The sequence below is a fragment of the Perca fluviatilis genome, chromosome 19 (assembly GCF_010015445.1).
Source record: "Perca fluviatilis chromosome 19, GENO_Pfluv_1.0, whole genome shotgun sequence".
Taxonomy (NCBI): Eukaryota; Metazoa; Chordata; class Actinopteri; order Perciformes; family Percidae; genus Perca; species Perca fluviatilis.
Genome location: NC_053130.1, coordinates 20,331,295 through 20,348,591, shown reverse-complemented (window position 1 = coordinate 20,348,591; position 17,297 = coordinate 20,331,295). Strand labels below are relative to the sequence as shown.

At 40.1% G+C, this 17,297-nt stretch overlaps 1 protein-coding gene across 1 annotated transcript; it reads left to right on the top strand.

Moving 5' to 3' along the window:
- Positions 1 to 1,037: 1,037 nt before the first annotated feature.
- Positions 1,038 to 15,997, top strand: LOC120547881 (collagen alpha-1(IX) chain-like). The gene is made up of 32 exons (XM_039783658.1): positions 1,038 to 1,257; positions 1,760 to 1,822; positions 1,917 to 1,952; positions 2,048 to 2,110; positions 3,097 to 3,150; positions 3,508 to 3,543; positions 3,690 to 3,713; positions 3,824 to 3,877; positions 5,245 to 5,298; positions 5,509 to 5,541; positions 5,635 to 5,691; positions 5,880 to 5,933; positions 7,366 to 7,419; positions 7,540 to 7,593; positions 7,705 to 7,758; positions 7,847 to 7,900; positions 7,990 to 8,043; positions 8,139 to 8,192; positions 8,329 to 8,382; positions 9,029 to 9,073; positions 9,181 to 9,234; positions 9,325 to 9,378; positions 9,472 to 9,525; positions 10,101 to 10,172; positions 10,353 to 10,388; positions 10,497 to 10,541; positions 10,672 to 10,704; positions 10,818 to 10,964; positions 12,507 to 12,561; positions 13,463 to 13,651; positions 13,767 to 13,844; positions 14,939 to 15,997. Exons 1-32 carry the CDS (start codon positions 1,183 to 1,185, stop codon positions 15,133 to 15,135), a joined length of 2,040 nt encoding a protein of 679 aa, XP_039639592.1. The 5' UTR covers positions 1,038 to 1,182; the 3' UTR covers positions 15,136 to 15,997.
- Positions 15,998 to 17,297: the final 1,300 nt, after the last annotated feature.

Below are 17,297 nucleotides of genomic sequence, written 5' to 3'. Positions count from 1 at the left end.
TATGGGTTGACATGCAAACGTTTGTCAATCCCTGTGTTTTCTCGCCCTCCTGTTTGGTTTGTCTGTGACAATGTTCAGTAGTTGAAGTCTGCCGTGTCTCCATTCAGGCTTTACCGACAAATATGTGGAATTTCTTGCAGGTTCTGGTGAAGAATACCAGTTGTGCACAGGCTAAACATCCCGCAGTACCACACCATGCAGCATTGTTTCCTAAGATTCAGGCGCAATTACGCACGGAAGCATATCTCGAATTAAGGTTTCCCAGCTTTGAACACATTATAACTCATATATAGGCTATACGTTTAAAGCCCATTGTAATGTTTCGATTATGAGCCCTGTAACAAATGTATTGTGCAATCACAGCCTGCTTTCTGCTTTTTATCGTATGCTGCAGACAATCCAGAGTTGGGTCTTAGTTGTTGGAAACAGCCTTTTACTTTCCTCTTGGGACGCAGGCACGCAGCGACGACATGTGGACTTTTAAGATACATTGGATTGGATAAGGGTGCGAGATCTCTCATGATGATGTGGTGCTAATGCTTTATTTTCCTTCATGTATTTATCAAGTTTGAACTCCAGTCAATGCTGATTCACTGCGACGTGACGAGAGCACGAACAGATACTTGTTATGACCTCCCAGCCAGGACATCGGTAAGAACAATTCAAATAACACAATGAACAACAATGTGAGTCCATAGGTTGATGTTACAGAACTTTAAGTATTGGTTTAATTGGATGGACTATCCATCAAGCAGATTTCAAATTGTGTGCGTAAAAGCAGTTTTTGACCAATACTCTATCTTTGTGTCTTTAATCTTGGTTGTACTTGTCCCCATATTAGTCCTCACGAGAGATCTTTAATGATTACAGTGCAAACTTAAATTTGTCACCGCTTAAAATAATAAAATCATCATCAGAGGTTAAATAACCCGCTGACCCTGCTTATTGGTGGTGTCTGCGCCGTGGCCCCTCCCCACGGTTGCCCCCCCCCGCAAACCCTCCAATCCCTTCCTGTAACCAAACATTGTATGAATATACATGAGCCCCTGATGGCTATGGAACCTAGGACGGTCTAGATAGCTGAAGCGGATTCAGTTGGGTTGTTTTGTCGGGGGCTCCTTCAACCCAACAAACCCCAGAGAAAGGACTACAACTTTTACCTTTCCTGCCCACGGGGAGATCATGGCTCAGGTCCCCAGCGTTAGAGGGCCACTTTTGGTTCTGCTTCTGCAGCTTGTCCTTATCTGCTCCGCTCAAGTAAGACTTTTTATGTTTCCTTCTCTCTCGCTCTTTCTCTCTCTCTCTCTGCTCTCTCTATTTGTCTCTATAGACTGATGTAACAGAGGTGCAGGTGAGTGTTCTCCTGGTGCCAGATAACAAGATATATTTTACCCACAATTGTGACGAGATGCTGAGCTTGTTTGATCTCGTACAGTCATCAGATATCTGTTTGGGAAAATGTCAGGGATGCAAAATTGTCTGGAGTCTCATTGTTAAACTTTTCCTTTTGCAAAAGTGCAACATAATGCTGCTGAATTCTGCAATCACAAATTACCTCTATATGCTGTAGGCTATTTCATTGTATCCCAGAGTCTTGTCTTCTAGTCAAATACATTAAGGCGCTGCACCTGTTCTCATCTTTTCATATTGTCTGTATAGCAGTATGTCAGTATAAGAAATGGCAAAAAAGGGTCGGGTCATTTTCAGAAATGTAAGCTAATATTTTATTCCTATATATCTTCTTCTTATTATTATTCAGAGGAGCCAAGGACCTCCTGGCCCTCCTGGACCTGCAGGTGTCCCAGGAATTGATGGCATTGCTGTAAGTGCTCTCAGTTCTGTTGTCCATATCATGTACACTATGCAAATAGTTCACTTTTTGCTCACCTTAAAGCATTGAATCTATTTTGTTTCAGGGGGAAAGGGGAGCAGATGGCGAGGATGGACTTCCTGTAATTATAACATTTAATGAAAATAATGAAATAATGCATTGCTTTTTATTGTAGGGTTTTCCACTGAAATATGTGTGTGGAAACTTTGTTTTCAGGGACCTGATGGAGATGCAGGTAAACCCGGCTCTTCAGGATTACCTGGAATTCCTGGAAATGATGTGAGTACTATATGTTCTATATTTTATACATTTGACATTTGCTGCATTGTTGGCCACAACACGGTCTACATGCATTCCACAAGTCTGCAAGTGGGTGGAACTACAAAGTGTGATCCTCCCACGATATAGTTTATGCTCACATTTAGTTTTGTAGAATAACCAATGAAATTTCAGATTAAGCAGGGGATGTTGGGGAAATGTGTGCAAAAATGTGAGGAATTTATTAATCAGGATGAACAAATTCAAATTTCCTTTGCAAGAGGGTAAACTAGGGCCAGAGTGTAATTAACTTTGCTCCCTGGAGTTTAAGGGTTAGGAAAACATCCAAACATAATACTGGTGCTGATGATAGACTGACAAAGAGGGGTTGTAGGTGAATTTAGTTCACTTGAAAAGGCTTATGTAGATTGCATAATATTATTATGATGTATTGCCTGTGTTGTACCTCAATACATCTACCAGGGCTCTGAGAACAATAGCAGCTTTGTTGGCTGGCCGCTGTTGGTATCTCCTGTCGAGAATCCTCAAAACAGTGTGGAATGATTTCTTTCAGTGCGCTTGTTTGAAATGAGCCAGAGGAATGTTGCTCTCTGCTTGGTTTGCAGTCTGAGAGTTTTGCCCTCTGCCCTGTTGCTGACTTTTTCTGTGTGTCTGTGAAGTTGAACGCGCTCTCATGGACATGATGACGTGCTTTGATTTCAATGTGACTGACCAACGTGGAGCTGCTGTACAGTATATATAGAAACACTTTAGAGGAGGGCGTTATAGTCCGGTTAATCCCACTTATGAATACGTAGGACTCCTCCCACTTATGTTATGATGATGTAATACATGGAGATCTGATGTTGAATGTACAAATATTAACAGGGGGTAGGGGGGTATTGCATGCTGCATAATTTTCAAATATAAGGTGAAAATATATAGCACTGAAATGCTCTAAGGTTTGTTATAATGCATTAGTTAAGCATGATGTCTCTCCTCTGCAGGGTTTGACCGGCCCTATTGGAGATCCAGGGCCCGACGGCCCCCCCGGACAGAAAGTGAGTGACTAATGAGCCTTTTCTTTCCTGCTACTAGACTGTCAGTGAAATGGTGCCAAGCTGCTGTCCAGTCTTTTGGCATGGCAACGAGAGCCGCAGTGCATAAACCAATTCCTCATGACAAATGAGACTTAATCCTGCAAGTCTTCTGTGTAATCTCCATGGGAAACCAAGCCCCAACATCGGTCCTCATTAGGCTAAACATTGCTGGGTCAAGTGCAGTCATGTGATGAGCTGGAGGAATGTTAACACAGACCGTTTGCAGGCTCGCACAGCTCAATTATACGTGAACACAATATTTCAGTATTTATTTCAATATCTATCTATGTATCTAATGTATTAATCCTCGTTCTTCAGGGTGAACCTGGAACATCTGGACCTCGTGGAGCAGCTGTGAGTAGCATTTCCTCTCTAAACCCAAGGATCAGATCAGCCATGCTCATCTGGAAATTAAGGAATCTAGAAGCTGTCTACATTTGATTGTTTACACCCAATTATATACATCACACATGAGTCATACTGTATATGTTTCTCTTCAGGGTGTTGGGCTAGATGGACCCCCCGTAAGTCATTTCTTTATGCTACACAATCAATATCACAGTTTATATTACATTTAGATGGCCTTTGTCAAAAATGTGTTAATATTGAATACCTAAAATGTGACTTTATACAGGGACCACCCGGGACTGGAGGACTTCTGGGTGAAGTGGGAAAAGTTGGACCAATTGTAAGTAGAGACTGTTACTTTGTTTTAAATTAGGACTAGTGGCTAGAAGAACCCAATACTGAACACTGAGGTGATGGTTTGCCACCATTGGTCGATGACAGAGGTGTTTATGTTCATATGCCGGCCATGGTAACAAAAAAGTGATCGTTGGTCCAAACTGCAGTGAAAAATACTGGATGTAGGTGAAGCCACTTTCATTGGATAGATGATTGGCGTCATTGAAACCTGTCAATTTGATTCAGATAAACACAATGTATCTACACTGTACAGCGGTATTTACTGTAGTGTCAATAAGCTGAGGTGGAGCCCCTGAACCCTCACAAATCTATGACAACACATTTGTACACACACACACACACACACACACACACACACACACACACACACACACACACACACACACACACACACACACACACACACACACACACACACACAACAATTAACACACATAGATACACTGTGCATCATGTACTAATTAAATAATCATAAAGTACTGTATTTTACTAATTTGACTCTAAAAACATTTCAACTTGATGGATTAAACATTTTTCCCACACATTCTAAGATATTTTAGAAATTGATTTATGGCCAGAAAATGAACACAAAATATACCCAATATTCAGTCGACTAAATTGTTGCCTCTGGGTATTTATTTATGGGCTCTTTAAACCCAGAATGTATCTTTAATGGTGAGACTTATTTTTGATTTATTTTTATTTCAATTTTGCCCTTTGGCTATAGGTGTCGGCATTAGTTTACATTGGATTTCAAAGCAGTGATTTGGGATATACAGTACAGTGAATGTTGCAATCTGGGTTTAGCTCCCACTGTGGCATAGTGCATTTAAATTAGCATCACCTCTTACTAGACATGAAAATATGGACTTCCACAGTGAACATGAATGAATATTTGCACATATAACAAGTGAGCTAGGTATAAAAAAAAAAAATGCAGAATGCAGAATGGCTAAAACCTGGTTGAGGTACATTTGTGTAAGAAAGGAAAACTGAAAGGAATCTGTTGTTTGTTTTATGGATGTTTCTTAAAATACTGATCAAAAACAATATTTTATTTTGGGAAAACACAACAAATAAAAGACAAATTCTAATGGTAAAAAAGTCTTGTATTAAGAGTTTCCAATTGGCCTAAAGGTTTTTTTTAAGCCAAAAGTTAACTTGTGCTTTTAGGCTAATTATTAATGAAATACTTAGTGTAAATCCTAAAATGCTTCTAGCAGAGTGTATAATTCATAGTAAGGCAAAGAAAATCTTTATCCATGCTAGGACTCCTAATGAACACAATTGAGAGCCTAGTGCATTTATTCTCCTTGTGTAGTTTTTGACACATTTTCTGTCTTTCCACAGGGGTCCATGGGTGTGAGAGGGCCACAGGGACCTGCTGGACCTACGGGGCCCAGAGTAAGTGACACAGATTTACAAATGATTGCATTTGACTTTATATTTCACAAGGCAAGGAGCATGATGCAGACATGAAATGAATTTAGCCTTGTTAGCGATGCCACCACACACTGTCCTTTCTCTAGTGATTTACAAGCTCCGTACATCCATCATGATGTTGATAAATGAAGTTATAAAAGTGTTAACTTGTATTTGTTTTCCTAATGTCAGGGTGCATCTGGAATGCAAGTCAGTGGCGACCTGGTAAAGCTTTGTTTTTTTGGAGATTATGAATTAGATTTTATTTTTTATAAATTGTCAGGAATATTTTCTGACTTTTATGTTGTTTTCTTTTAGTGTCCAAACTCTTGTCCACCTGGGACCTCTGGACATCCTGGCCTTCCTGGCATGAAGGTGAGGATCACAGTTGAAGTGTTTTGTGCCACACTACAATCACATTAGTGTCACAAAATATGTGTGTGTGTGTGTGTGTGTTGTGTGTGTGTGTGTGTGTGTGTGTGTGTGTGTGTGTGTGTATGTATGTGTGTGTGTGTGTACGTGTGTGTAATCTGTGCTCCTTTTTATTCTCTGTACAATTCAAGGGCCACAAAGGTGTAAAAGGTGAAGCCGGAGAACCTGGGAAACAAGGGCACAAGGTAAAATATGTTTAATTTAGGGAATAATCCTTGTTTATAAACCCAAAGCCAAGTATTTCTAGTCATATGAAATGTTTTATACATCAACAAAGTGATATATACTCACATAAAACTGCATAAATAGTTACTTAAAAATATGACTTTCCCTCCATAACTGTCACACATGCCACAACATTCCACATCAGAAAACAATTATGCTTGACTTAAATGTGAAAAAAGGATTCCTGGCACCTTTGAGACAAGTATTATTTGTGCTGCTCTATTTCAAGAGGATGTGATAGATGCCTGTGTGTAATGCCGCTGACTCCTAGAAATGCATGGAGGATGATTTATTGGAAATGATGTTCAAGCACAACTAGCCTCCCCCTGTAATGTGTCTATGCACTATATAAATGGAAATGAGTCTGAGCCTATCCCCCTTTATCACCCCGTGCCAGGATATGATTTACTGTCAGTCTGAGCTCCGTCCCCGAGAATGATTTTCTCCGTTACTGAAAGCTCCATATGAGGGGCCTTCTGCCTGTTTTTCCACTCATACATTCACAAATATAAAGGTGTTTACAGCTAACAGCTGACCAGATGTTGTACTTGGGTTTAACGTGTACAATGTCATGATATTGAAAAAGAATATTCAAATATAAAATAAGTATGTATCTGAAATATTGCACCCTGGCAAAATTAGATTGTTCGAGCCAGTTACATAACATGCAGTGCTTCATTTTGTATTTGAAATAAACAGAAACAATGATATGTTCCAGTATATCCGTATTACGTTTAACAATATCTTAAAAATCTATGACAATTAACAAAGACAGGAAGATTTTTTAGCCATTTTTTAAATTAATTATGAAGACATTTCTTTGAATGATTCAACAGCCTGGCTGACTCAGATTTCCATCTTCCTCTTTTTGGAGAATGTTTTTGTATCAAGCAGAATTATGAATATGGTTTCATTTTATGATGTAAACAGATGTTGACCCATTTCATTGTGTTTATTTGTGTTTGTTGTGTAATATTTAATTATCAGCTATACATTGTTTACATGTCTTAATAGCCAATTCTAACGCGTGTAATTAAAAGAAGAAATTGCCTTTTTAAACGACAGAAAACCTATCACCCGAACCTATCTTAATGGATATGCCTCTTCAGGTCTGCCACGGAGTCAGCATATCAATTATTTGTAATTTTGCAAAGCAGAACGGTAATGTGGAAGTAATTTGTCTGCTTTTGCCCCCTTGTAATCCATTAAACAGTGGGTATTAAACACATTTCAGAAAGGCTGCCTCGATTTCTAATTAACACACAGTTCACAGGATCAGCCTCCGTTTAAATGTTTCACTCTTATAATGAAGTTAAATTTGCTGTTCAGCGTTTCATCTGATTGACTTTATGTTACTTTTCTGCTAACGTTCTTTCTCTTTCGTTCACTCAGGGTGAGGAGGGGGACCAGGGAGGTCCAGGGGAGGTCGGATCCCAAGGACCAGTGGTTAGATATTACATTTATTATATGATATGAGTCTTTCAAGTTACAATTTGTTCTCTACTGTGTCAGGTTCTCTTTTTATCTGCTCACTGAGGCCCCTGCTGGTTGTGCTTGTTATTTCAGGGTCCTCAGGGAATTCGTGGAGCCATGGGAATGATGGGCCGCAAGGGAGACATGGTAAGTGTTCCTACGATTTTTAAGCCCATGGTACTTTTCATATACGTTTGATACTTCCTGTTTGTTATGTAAACAGATTATAATACCAATACTAATATTGTTCTCTGGCAGGGAGCTCGAGGTCTTGATGGAGTTCCAGGTCCCCAGGGTGTTTCAGGGGCAACTGTAAGTTTGTCCCACAATACAAATGCTTTTATTTTAGCCGCAAATATGATATGATATGAGTAACGTATGATTCAATGCATTGTTTTAGGGGGATCAAGGCCAGAGAGGCGTGATGGGCGAGCTTGGGCCTAAAGGTGAAACGGTAAGCAGACACATCAATAACATAGTGTTTGATTCACTGGATCTTGTTTGTACAGTTTTAACAAAATGGACTGTTGCTCTGTTGTTCAGGGTATTCAAGGGCTGAGAGGAATCACAGGTCTTCCAGGTCCCAAGGGAGAGGCTGTGAGTGTTTGATCAATGACGACAAATAAAGCTTAAATGTTCGGACACATTGTCTGCAAAGTGCTCATTTCAGTTTGCGCTTTTTCTATCACCAGGGCTTGCCGGGTGTGGACGGTCGCGAGGGTATTCCTGGGATGCCTGGAGCAAAGGTAGAGCAACATTTCTGCTACTTTATTTATGAAACTAATAAGTCTTAATGTTACAGTTTAAATGTTATAAATGTTTGTCATGGGCTCTTTTAAGTGCATGATTAGCTTCATTCTTTCACTGTCTGTTTCCCTGCAGGGAGGCATTGGGAAGGCAGGCGTTCCTGGAGAGGTCGGACTTCAGGGGCTTCCTGTGAGTATGACCTCTGACCCCAAACTGACTGACTCTGATTGGATGCACCTGACAGGAGCAGTTTAAAGCACCATGCCTCATGCACGCCGCAGTATTATACTCATTGTCTCCAAATCGGCATTGCAGTAACAAATCAGAATGTTTTCATATCTTGTATTTTACAATAATAACGTTTCTGTAGGTTGACATTTACAGAAAATACTTTTGAATTCCACCCCTCTGTGAAATTATTTACACATACAGCAATGCGCCGGTAATCACTGTCTTCCTCCTGCAGAAAAGTGAGAGCAAAGTTTTTCCATCCCACTAATCTGGGATTAGTCTAATAAACAACACTTATGAGAATCATGTGGTAAACATGAGCCCGCCTGTGGCAGCGTTAAGAAAGATCTTGTAGGCGTAAAAGTCATCACCTGCATCACATATCCAGATCACTTTCATCACCTTAAGCTTATTTGGGTCAAAAGCTCAAACCAAATGTATTTTTATCCACTAAGCCTTCTTTATGCTCCAGTGTTTCTAACAGTGAGGTGTATTTTCTTGTACGAATGACACTTCCTGCAAGAAATATGTCTCCTTTGTTGTAAGACATTGTTCTCCTTAATTATTGTTGCATCTCTTCAAGACTTGTTCTTTGTTTTTTTAGGGTTTGCCCGGTGTACCTGGACCAAAAGGCTTGAGTGGCCCTAAGGTTGTTTGCTCGATCAATTATTAAATACGATCAGCTGTTTCTTGCTCTCATTTAGTTTTTCTTAAATTGACAAAATCTAAAGGGATCTTTTGCTTGTTTCTGCACAGGGAGACGCTGGTCAAGCAGGCCTGCCTGGAACAATGGGACCCGCTGGCAAAGCAGTAAGTATGATGAGCAACACATGTTGATACACTGCCGTGACTTTTTTGTCACCTCCGTTGTGTCACTTACATTTTCCTGTCACACCTCAGGGCGAACGCGGAGATCAGGGAGAGTTGGGACCTGTTGGACCTATTGGTGAACCTGTGAGTATTTTTTCCTGCTTGAGTTTCTATTGTCCTTTCTTTTGTTCAAATGTTCATTTTAACTTTCTTATCATGTTCTCTTCTTCCCTACAGGGAGCTATAGGAGAGCAAGGCCCTGTAGGTTCAGCCGGCAAGCCAGGTGCCAGAGTAAGTAGAATAGATTCAAGTTAGATTTGAATGGATTGATTTTAATTTAAACTCATATCTAGTTTTTATCCATTCCTTTATTTTGAAAATAAAGGCCTTATAAATACCTTAGCAGCCATTGTACATGCACTTTTGATACTTAGAATAAAAGAAGCTGAAAAGGAGGAAAGCCTCAGTGTATAGTCCTGGCTGTTGTTTCACTGGAATGTCTCAGAGAATAGAGTGAGGCTGGATCTCACATGAGGTCTATTTTCACAGTAAGAGGAGACAAGTGGAGCTGAATGAACTCTCTGTTCTCCTGGCATTCCTCAGACAGTCGTCCAGTGATCAAAGGGGGAATGGCACACACAAACATGCCCTAAAGAATACGTAGCAATGAGTTATTTCACTATGACTATTGATAGTTGAGCAATTACAGCCATGTTAACAGGTGTTATGCTTTATGAAATAGCTTAAAAAATAACGAGCAAAGTGCATTATTTTGTCTTTTAAAGGCTGTTGTGGATCTCAAGATACTTTAGTTAACCCTGCTTAGTTGTCTCTACTCATCAGATGTGCATGTTTATTTGCCATAGGGACCCAAAGGTGACCCCGGCCTTCCTGGTCTCCCTGGTCCTCCTGGCCTTCCCGGGGTGAAGGGAGAGAGGGTAAGAAAAGTGCACAGTTCCATTCAAGGACCTTTTCAGATTTAGAGACAATTGTCTTAAACAGTAAGACAGAGATGGATGCTCAACAACTAACAGCTGATCAGCTCCCTCTAGTGTGGGCAAATAGAATATTCACAACACTGTAATGATCATTTAGCTAGTTTGTTTTGGTTATTACAGGGAGAACGTGGAGAAGGAGGACCCAAAGGAGAGCAGGTCTGACATCCTCATACTGAATATTAATTCTCTCATAATAGTAATGCTGCATTTTAATAAGTAAGTAGGTTGTTTTGCATGAATCATTTACAGACTGTGTTTTCATAGGGATCACAAGGTGATGAGGGAGACGCTGGAGACAAAGGGGATATTGTAAGTTGTTACAACAACACGGACACTATTCATTTAACTTATGAACCATTCAACAATCCTATTCAGAACAGAATCTCAGAATACGATTGTCCCTGTTTCTGTCCTCTGTGTTTTATAAATGGCGCTATAGGGTCAGTCAGGAGAATCAGGACCTAAAGGAGAGGTGAGTTCAAGCTGATTATTTTATCCTGGTACCTCAGTATTTTCCTGTGGTGTCAAACAATTGAGGCAGTGCTGGTGTTTCGTCACATTTCTCTGGTCTTATTTTCTGTTAAGGTTGGTAACCCCGGCGAGCCTGGCCAAAGAGGTCCCGAGGGAAGTCGAGGCCAGCCTGGAATCGAGGGGCCGTCTGGCACACCTGGCCCGCGGGGCATGCAGGGAAACAGGGGTCCACCTGGAGTCAGAGGGTCTCAGGGCCCTGCGGTAGGTCCAAGAGAAAGAGTGTATGAGGATACTTCCAATATCGGTGCAGCAGAATGACAGAGTGAGAAAAGCTACAAACAAATAGTCTATATCCTCGATGTTCCACTTCTGGGATTGCTCTGTTGCCGACGGAAATTCTGCCGGATGTCACTCATTTAGGCCGGATATCCATTTGGGCTTCCTTTGTGTTGACATTTTAAACTCTGGTCGATTTATGAAGACTATGGTTAACCTTTTCTCAGATCTCTGCAGGGTAAATCCAGACAGCTAGCTAGACTAGCCGTCCAATCTGAGTTTTCTGTTGCACGACTAAAAATACTTTTGAACGTACACATGTTCCACTAAGACAAGTTCCATCCTGAGGCTATTTTGCAGAGGCACTGTTGCTCCATACAGTGCTTAGCACCGCCCAAGACGATTGTGATTGGTTTAAAGAAATGCCAATAAACCAGAGCACGTTTTTCTCCCATCCCGGGAATACTGTGTGGAGTAGCCTGGCAAAGTGAGACTACAAGCCAATTAACCAAATGTCAACCAAAACCTCTTAGGCCAGTTTGGATTTAGCACTAAGACTTACAGGGGGTAGACACAATAATAATGTGATCATCTCACAGAAATGGTCTTTCAATCTGAAGTGATTTGATCCCAATTCAAATTGTATCACATTCCTTCAGTTGTGATTTGTTCCTTCTACACAGTGCTTTCCAATATGGTGTTATTGTTTTGTCTTTCCTCTGTAGAGTAAGTGCAAGAGTGGGAGGGTGGACAAAAATATGTAATACATGTAATTATAATAACAAATATTCTCCTTGTGAGCAAATTTTCCTTATAATCGCTGTAGGGCTGAAATCACGTTATCTCCGTATTTTGCCATTTTGTTGTAGTTGTAGTAGTATTTTGCCATTTTAATGTTTTTTTCATAAATTAGTGCTATTGGTCACCCTTTAGGTTCGTCTGTGGGTTTGATAAATATTTAAACAGTGACGAGGCGATTTCCTCTCACTTTGTCTGAAATAAAAAGCGCAATAAAAAATTTTCACATCTGCCTTTTTTTCCCCATTTCCTGAAAAGCAACGGTTTTGGACATACAAGGTTTTCGATCACTAGCAACATTATGTAAAGCATACAGTTTCCACAAAACTCCACAACTTTTATTGTCTTGTATTTTCCACTGAATTCAGTGTATTGTTAGAAAAGTTCCAATCAAGAAAAGCCACAATACTGTTTTGGACCTAATAAAAAAGGTAGAGGTCATTAATAAGTCCCTCTGAGCTGAATACTTTACCTTTATATTCTGATGTCCTCATAATTGGAACTTGTGCAATTGAACTCTTTTTCTATTGTGCAGCAGCAGGGAATAGATCAAACTGCATACACCAGATGCTCTGAAAATGTTTTTTTTCAATAATCCCAAGAATAGTAGAATTGTCTCCACCCAAAGAGGATGAAGCCAGTAAAACAGGAAGAGTTCTGTTTTGCAGTGTTGTCATAGATGTTTTAGACGCTGTCCTAAATATATTATGTCATCTTTTTTCCTTCCAGGGTAAAGAGCCAAGTGATCAGCACATCAAACAAGTTTGCATGCGAGTAATGCAAGGTAGGAACTCATAGGCCTTTGACCCCATTTATCATTCCTTTGTGCCTCATTTCATGACTTTAATCTTTCCCAGAATGCCTCATTACACAACCACACATAGAGCCGCCCCTCCACTGTCTCATGGATCTGGGGGGGTTGCTGAATACTCTGAGGTTCTCATAACCAGAACATGAAATAAGCTTCAGTCTTTGTTTATTTGATGGATGAAAGATTCCCCTCTCCGAGCTTTAGAAATGTTTCTCTGAAGTCACAACCTCTGTTCTCTTCATTCTGTTGCTCTTACGCCTTCACAACTCATCTCCTACACTCATGATTTTTTTATACCCAATGTGCTGAAAAATTAATTTCACCTCCAGCAGACCTGCTCCCCTCCCCTTCAAGCAAAGAGTCTGCCTGGAAAGGAAAGCTTAAGAAAAAGAGTAGTCAAGCAGCCGCTGCATGAATTTTCATCAGCAGCCGGAAAACTGGAATCTCAAGTGTAAAATACCATGCAGCAAGAAGCCACGGGAGATTCATATTAGATCTTTTGCACCATGAATGCACATTTCCTGTCACTGATTGCCTGAAATAAAGAGTAGTATCTGCTCAATTTACTGAGGTTCTATAGAATAAGGTTGAAAAACTGGAGAAGCTCGAGGGATATGGTGGCCACAGTTTCACCTCGCTCTGCTTCACTCTGACTCAAGTACAAGAGCTGTTGGACCATCTCTTCCATGAGAGTTCCTCTGGGCTTTCATGATTTATAACAAAATGTCAGTCATGTACAAAAAAGTCCCTTGATAACTGTCAGCTACAACTGTTTAGAAACATGCAATGTCTTGGTGCCAGTTATGCATCTGTTGAATTACATTACATTTTAAAATTGATTTAAGTTCACCATCTTTCTGTTGTGCTCCAACAGAACAGCTGGCTCAGCTAGCTGCTAGTTTAAGGAGGCCAGAGTCTGGAGTAGTTGGTTTACCTGGAAAACCTGGACCGCCAGGGCAACCTGGGTCTCCAGGAGACAATGGCTTCCCTGGGCAGAGTGGAGCAAGAGGCCTTCCAGGACTCAAAGGCCCATCGGGAATTATTGGAGTGAAAGGACCCAAAGGTAATCAATGTATTAGCAGGTGTTGATGATTTGGGTGATGTGAGTGAATTATACACTGAATAAAACAATGACTTGTTTGTACACAAATATCTTCATTCCATAATACGTGTTGCAGGTGAAATGGGAGACCGAGGCTCCAGAGGGCCCACTGTGCGCGGACCTAAAGGTCAGCCAGGACCTCCTGGACTTCCTGGTGAGTACATTTTTCCTTTTAAATTTGCCCTACTATTTTAAAGATTACACTTTTACACACAAAAACTATTTCAATGGACAAAAGGGAATGTGACTGCTGTATTAAAGCGTAACTCTCTCCAAAATGCAACCTAGGGTCTTTTTGTGAATATACCTGAGTCAAACTTTCGTTTAAAAGCACAATTAGGATGGAAACCACTTTTAAGATTTACCGTATTCTCGTTTTCGGTCAAATGGCCTTTTGAATGGGAGTGCTAGGGACACCACTATGATAGCATCAAATTCGCTATTTTTGGTCTAAGAAGGCTCGACACAACATGAAACTGTGCTCGAAGTATCACCAGGGCCTCTGCACATGAACTCCAGCATTGAGAACATTGTTTGTGTACACCAAGTTCACTAAAAAGAAAGGTTTTGAACAACTCACTTTAGCAGTTGATGTTTCCGGTCACCGCCATCTTGCCAGTCAAAAAGAGTCGATCTCCGAATGCGAATGAACGGACTCCATAGGAGGAAATGTCATTCTTATATGAGGCTCTTTTTTTTAACTACAAGTTCAATGTTGTTTTTCACTAACGACAAAACAACAAAAAATCCGTGCATTTATATGGAACCAAGCTTTAGGAGCTTTCCATCTTTACTCTCCTCCCTGTTACTTTGCTTTCGGAGATCGACTCTTTTTGACTGGCAAGATGGCGGTGACTGGAAAAACCAACAGCTAAAGTGAGTTGTTCAAAACCTTTCTTTTTAGTAAACTCTGTGTACACAATGTTCTCAAAGCTTGAGTTCATGTGCAGAGCCCCTGGTGATACTTCGAAAGTAAAGTTTCATGTTGTGTCGAGCCTTCTTAGTGTTTTAAAAATAGTGATTTTGATGTCATCATAGTAGCACCCATTCAAAAGGACCAAAAACGCGAATACAGTAAATCTTAAAAGTGGCGTTTCTGTACTAATTATGCTTTTAAACGAAAGTTTGACTCAGGTATATTCACAAAAAGACCCTAGGTTGCATTTTGGCCAGAGTTACACTTTAAGGTAGACTAGAAAAAATGTGAACCTGGAAACTATCGTCCTAAATTGAATTTTGTGACAACAGGTGAGCCAGGCAAACCCGGCTACGGTCAGGATGGTCGGGACGGGCAGAGGGGACCTCCTGGTGTTCCTGGACAGCCCGGTGTACCTGGGCCTCCTGGTGCAGCTGGTCCCAATGGTTACTGCGACCCGTCAGCCTGCAACCTCCAGGCCGGGGCTGTCCACCAGTCTCTGGATGTGAAGGGACCTGCAGGGAACTAAGAGCCACTCTGGCACAGACAGAAAGACTGTTGGATTGGCTCCCCTGAGCACACAACATTTTTCACACTTTCTTCCCAGGGGCTGGTGATGGTGTATTGCCTTCCATCCATTCACCTCTAGTCCTGTGAGCATGTTTTGTGCCAGCCACATCTCAATCAGAAGGAGCCAGCCTCTTCATGGAAAAAAACCCCAACACAACACATTTGTTTTTTGTGTGCTACAAAAATCTAGCTCGTTCTGGTGTTTTTCTACCTAAGAGATGTTGTGATATTTTCAGGAAAGTGTGCTCACATTTCTGAGACGATATGAAAATGAACATAAGTGTATGTTTATCCCACTCTCCTTGTACCTCTGCCTGCATTTTCTTTTCTTGTTCACCAGTATTTTCTTAAATAAAAGCTCCTCCACTTTCTCACAGAACATTTCAAATATCCACTCAAAGCAAATCAGGATCAGGATTGTGTTTGGTTTAAGTGCCTTTTTTCAATTATGTTGTTCTATATGGGCTAATGTACCAAAGATACACCTCCTAAAAGCCCTCTTTTTTTAATATAAAGTCCTACATGTCTGTCTGTCTTTTCAGCCCCGCTGGTCAAAATAAAAAGGAGAGAGGATGAAAATGTCATCAAGTCGCACTGACTTCACTTTGTTGAAAATGTTGTAAATCTGTAAAAAAAAAAAAAAATGTTTGACTTGTGGTTAATTATATTTCCTACAAAACAACCTGATGTGAGATTTTGCCTCATTGTACATAATGACAACAGATGACAGTCGTGCATATATGGAAATATATGTTAGGGATGAGGGAGACCCTCATTATTGTTACAAATAAAGAAAACAACACATGACAGTGTTTAATTTATTCTGTATACTGCCATCATTTTGTAATGATATAATATTGTGTGAAAAATATGAGGAAATAAAAAATGTAATAGTTTTTTTGAAATTGAAAAAACAATCTCACCTCAATATTAATTTGCTCTGGAGCTTTCGATCACATCACGCCATCTTCATCAGCAGATGGAGTTTGCAGAAATGTTGACGCTCAAATGTACATCTTTTCAGAGCACTTTAAGGATTTCTACGCTACATTTCTTTATCTAAACTCCATATGCTGATGAAGATAATTTAATGTGATCGAAAGCTCCAGCTTTAAATGGACCTAAAGGTGAGATTGTTTTGTCAAAAGTTGTTTCGAAGGTCAAGAATGAACTTTGAGATTCAAAAATATAAAATCACAAAAATATATCACAGCCATTTCTTTAGTTTCATCATCTTTGCCATTTTTAATTAATAATGTTTAATTGACTTTATTCCATTTTAAAGACAAATGAGATGCTAAAAATCTTGACGAAGAAACCTTGGTTGTGAATTATTTTACATACCATGTAATATAACTTCTTAAAGGACTTATTATTGATAACACTAACTCATGTGAAACAATAACTGCCGTCCAACACATATAAATGTGTCATAAAATACGTTTTACTTATTGTAAAAGACCCCAGGCTGTGTTAGTGCCCCAAAATACAACACAAGACGTAAAGCACTGAATTACATTTATTGCACACGTGTAAGGCAAGTGTCATTAATTAGTTAAATAAAAGATGCTGAAAAGAAAAGTGTAAAATATAACCTCTGATACCTGGTAACCACATAAGCACTGGGTCATCCTCCACAACAGGAACATTACTGCCCCTATTCTTTATCACAGTCCAGGACTGTGTTTCTACACACACATGAGGTTTCAATTGTTGTTTTTTTTCCAGTGAAAGGCAACAGTTAATGTTGTGATATTCCTCCCCCCCCCATATAGCTAATCAGTGGTGTAGTCTAATGTATTGTAGTGGGTATACAGTACTATGTATATTGGCCAGAGTCTGCCTTTTGGGGGGAGGGGGGGGGGCATATTATAGTAGGGGGGTCTGGGTGTCCTCCCCCAGCGAAGTTTTGAGCATCAACGACTTTATTTTTCTGTATTCGGATTCACTTTTATGCACCAATTTATGGTGGAAATACCTTTATTTAGCCTATGTGAAGAAGAAAATCACAGATGACAATTCAAAATATATCAAACATATAATGGAAAGTATGTTGTTGCGTGTCATTGGGCATTTTTAAGTGGGTATATGGAAATCCTGGAGCTTTCTTAGTGGGTATAC

Excerpts from the sequence above, each read along its gene's own strand:
- LOC120547881 (XM_039783658.1), top strand. The coding sequence starts at position 1,183 with ATGGCTCAGGTCCCCAGCGTTAGAGGGCCACTTTTGGTTCTGCTTCTG. Across the intron at positions 3,878-5,244 it reads TGGGAAAAGTTGGACCAATT|GGGTCCATGGGTGTGAGAGG; the intron begins GTAAGTAGAGAC and ends GTCTTTCCACAG. Across the intron at positions 8,383-9,028 it reads TCGGACTTCAGGGGCTTCCT|GGTTTGCCCGGTGTACCTGG; the intron begins GTGAGTATGACC and ends TTGTTTTTTTAG.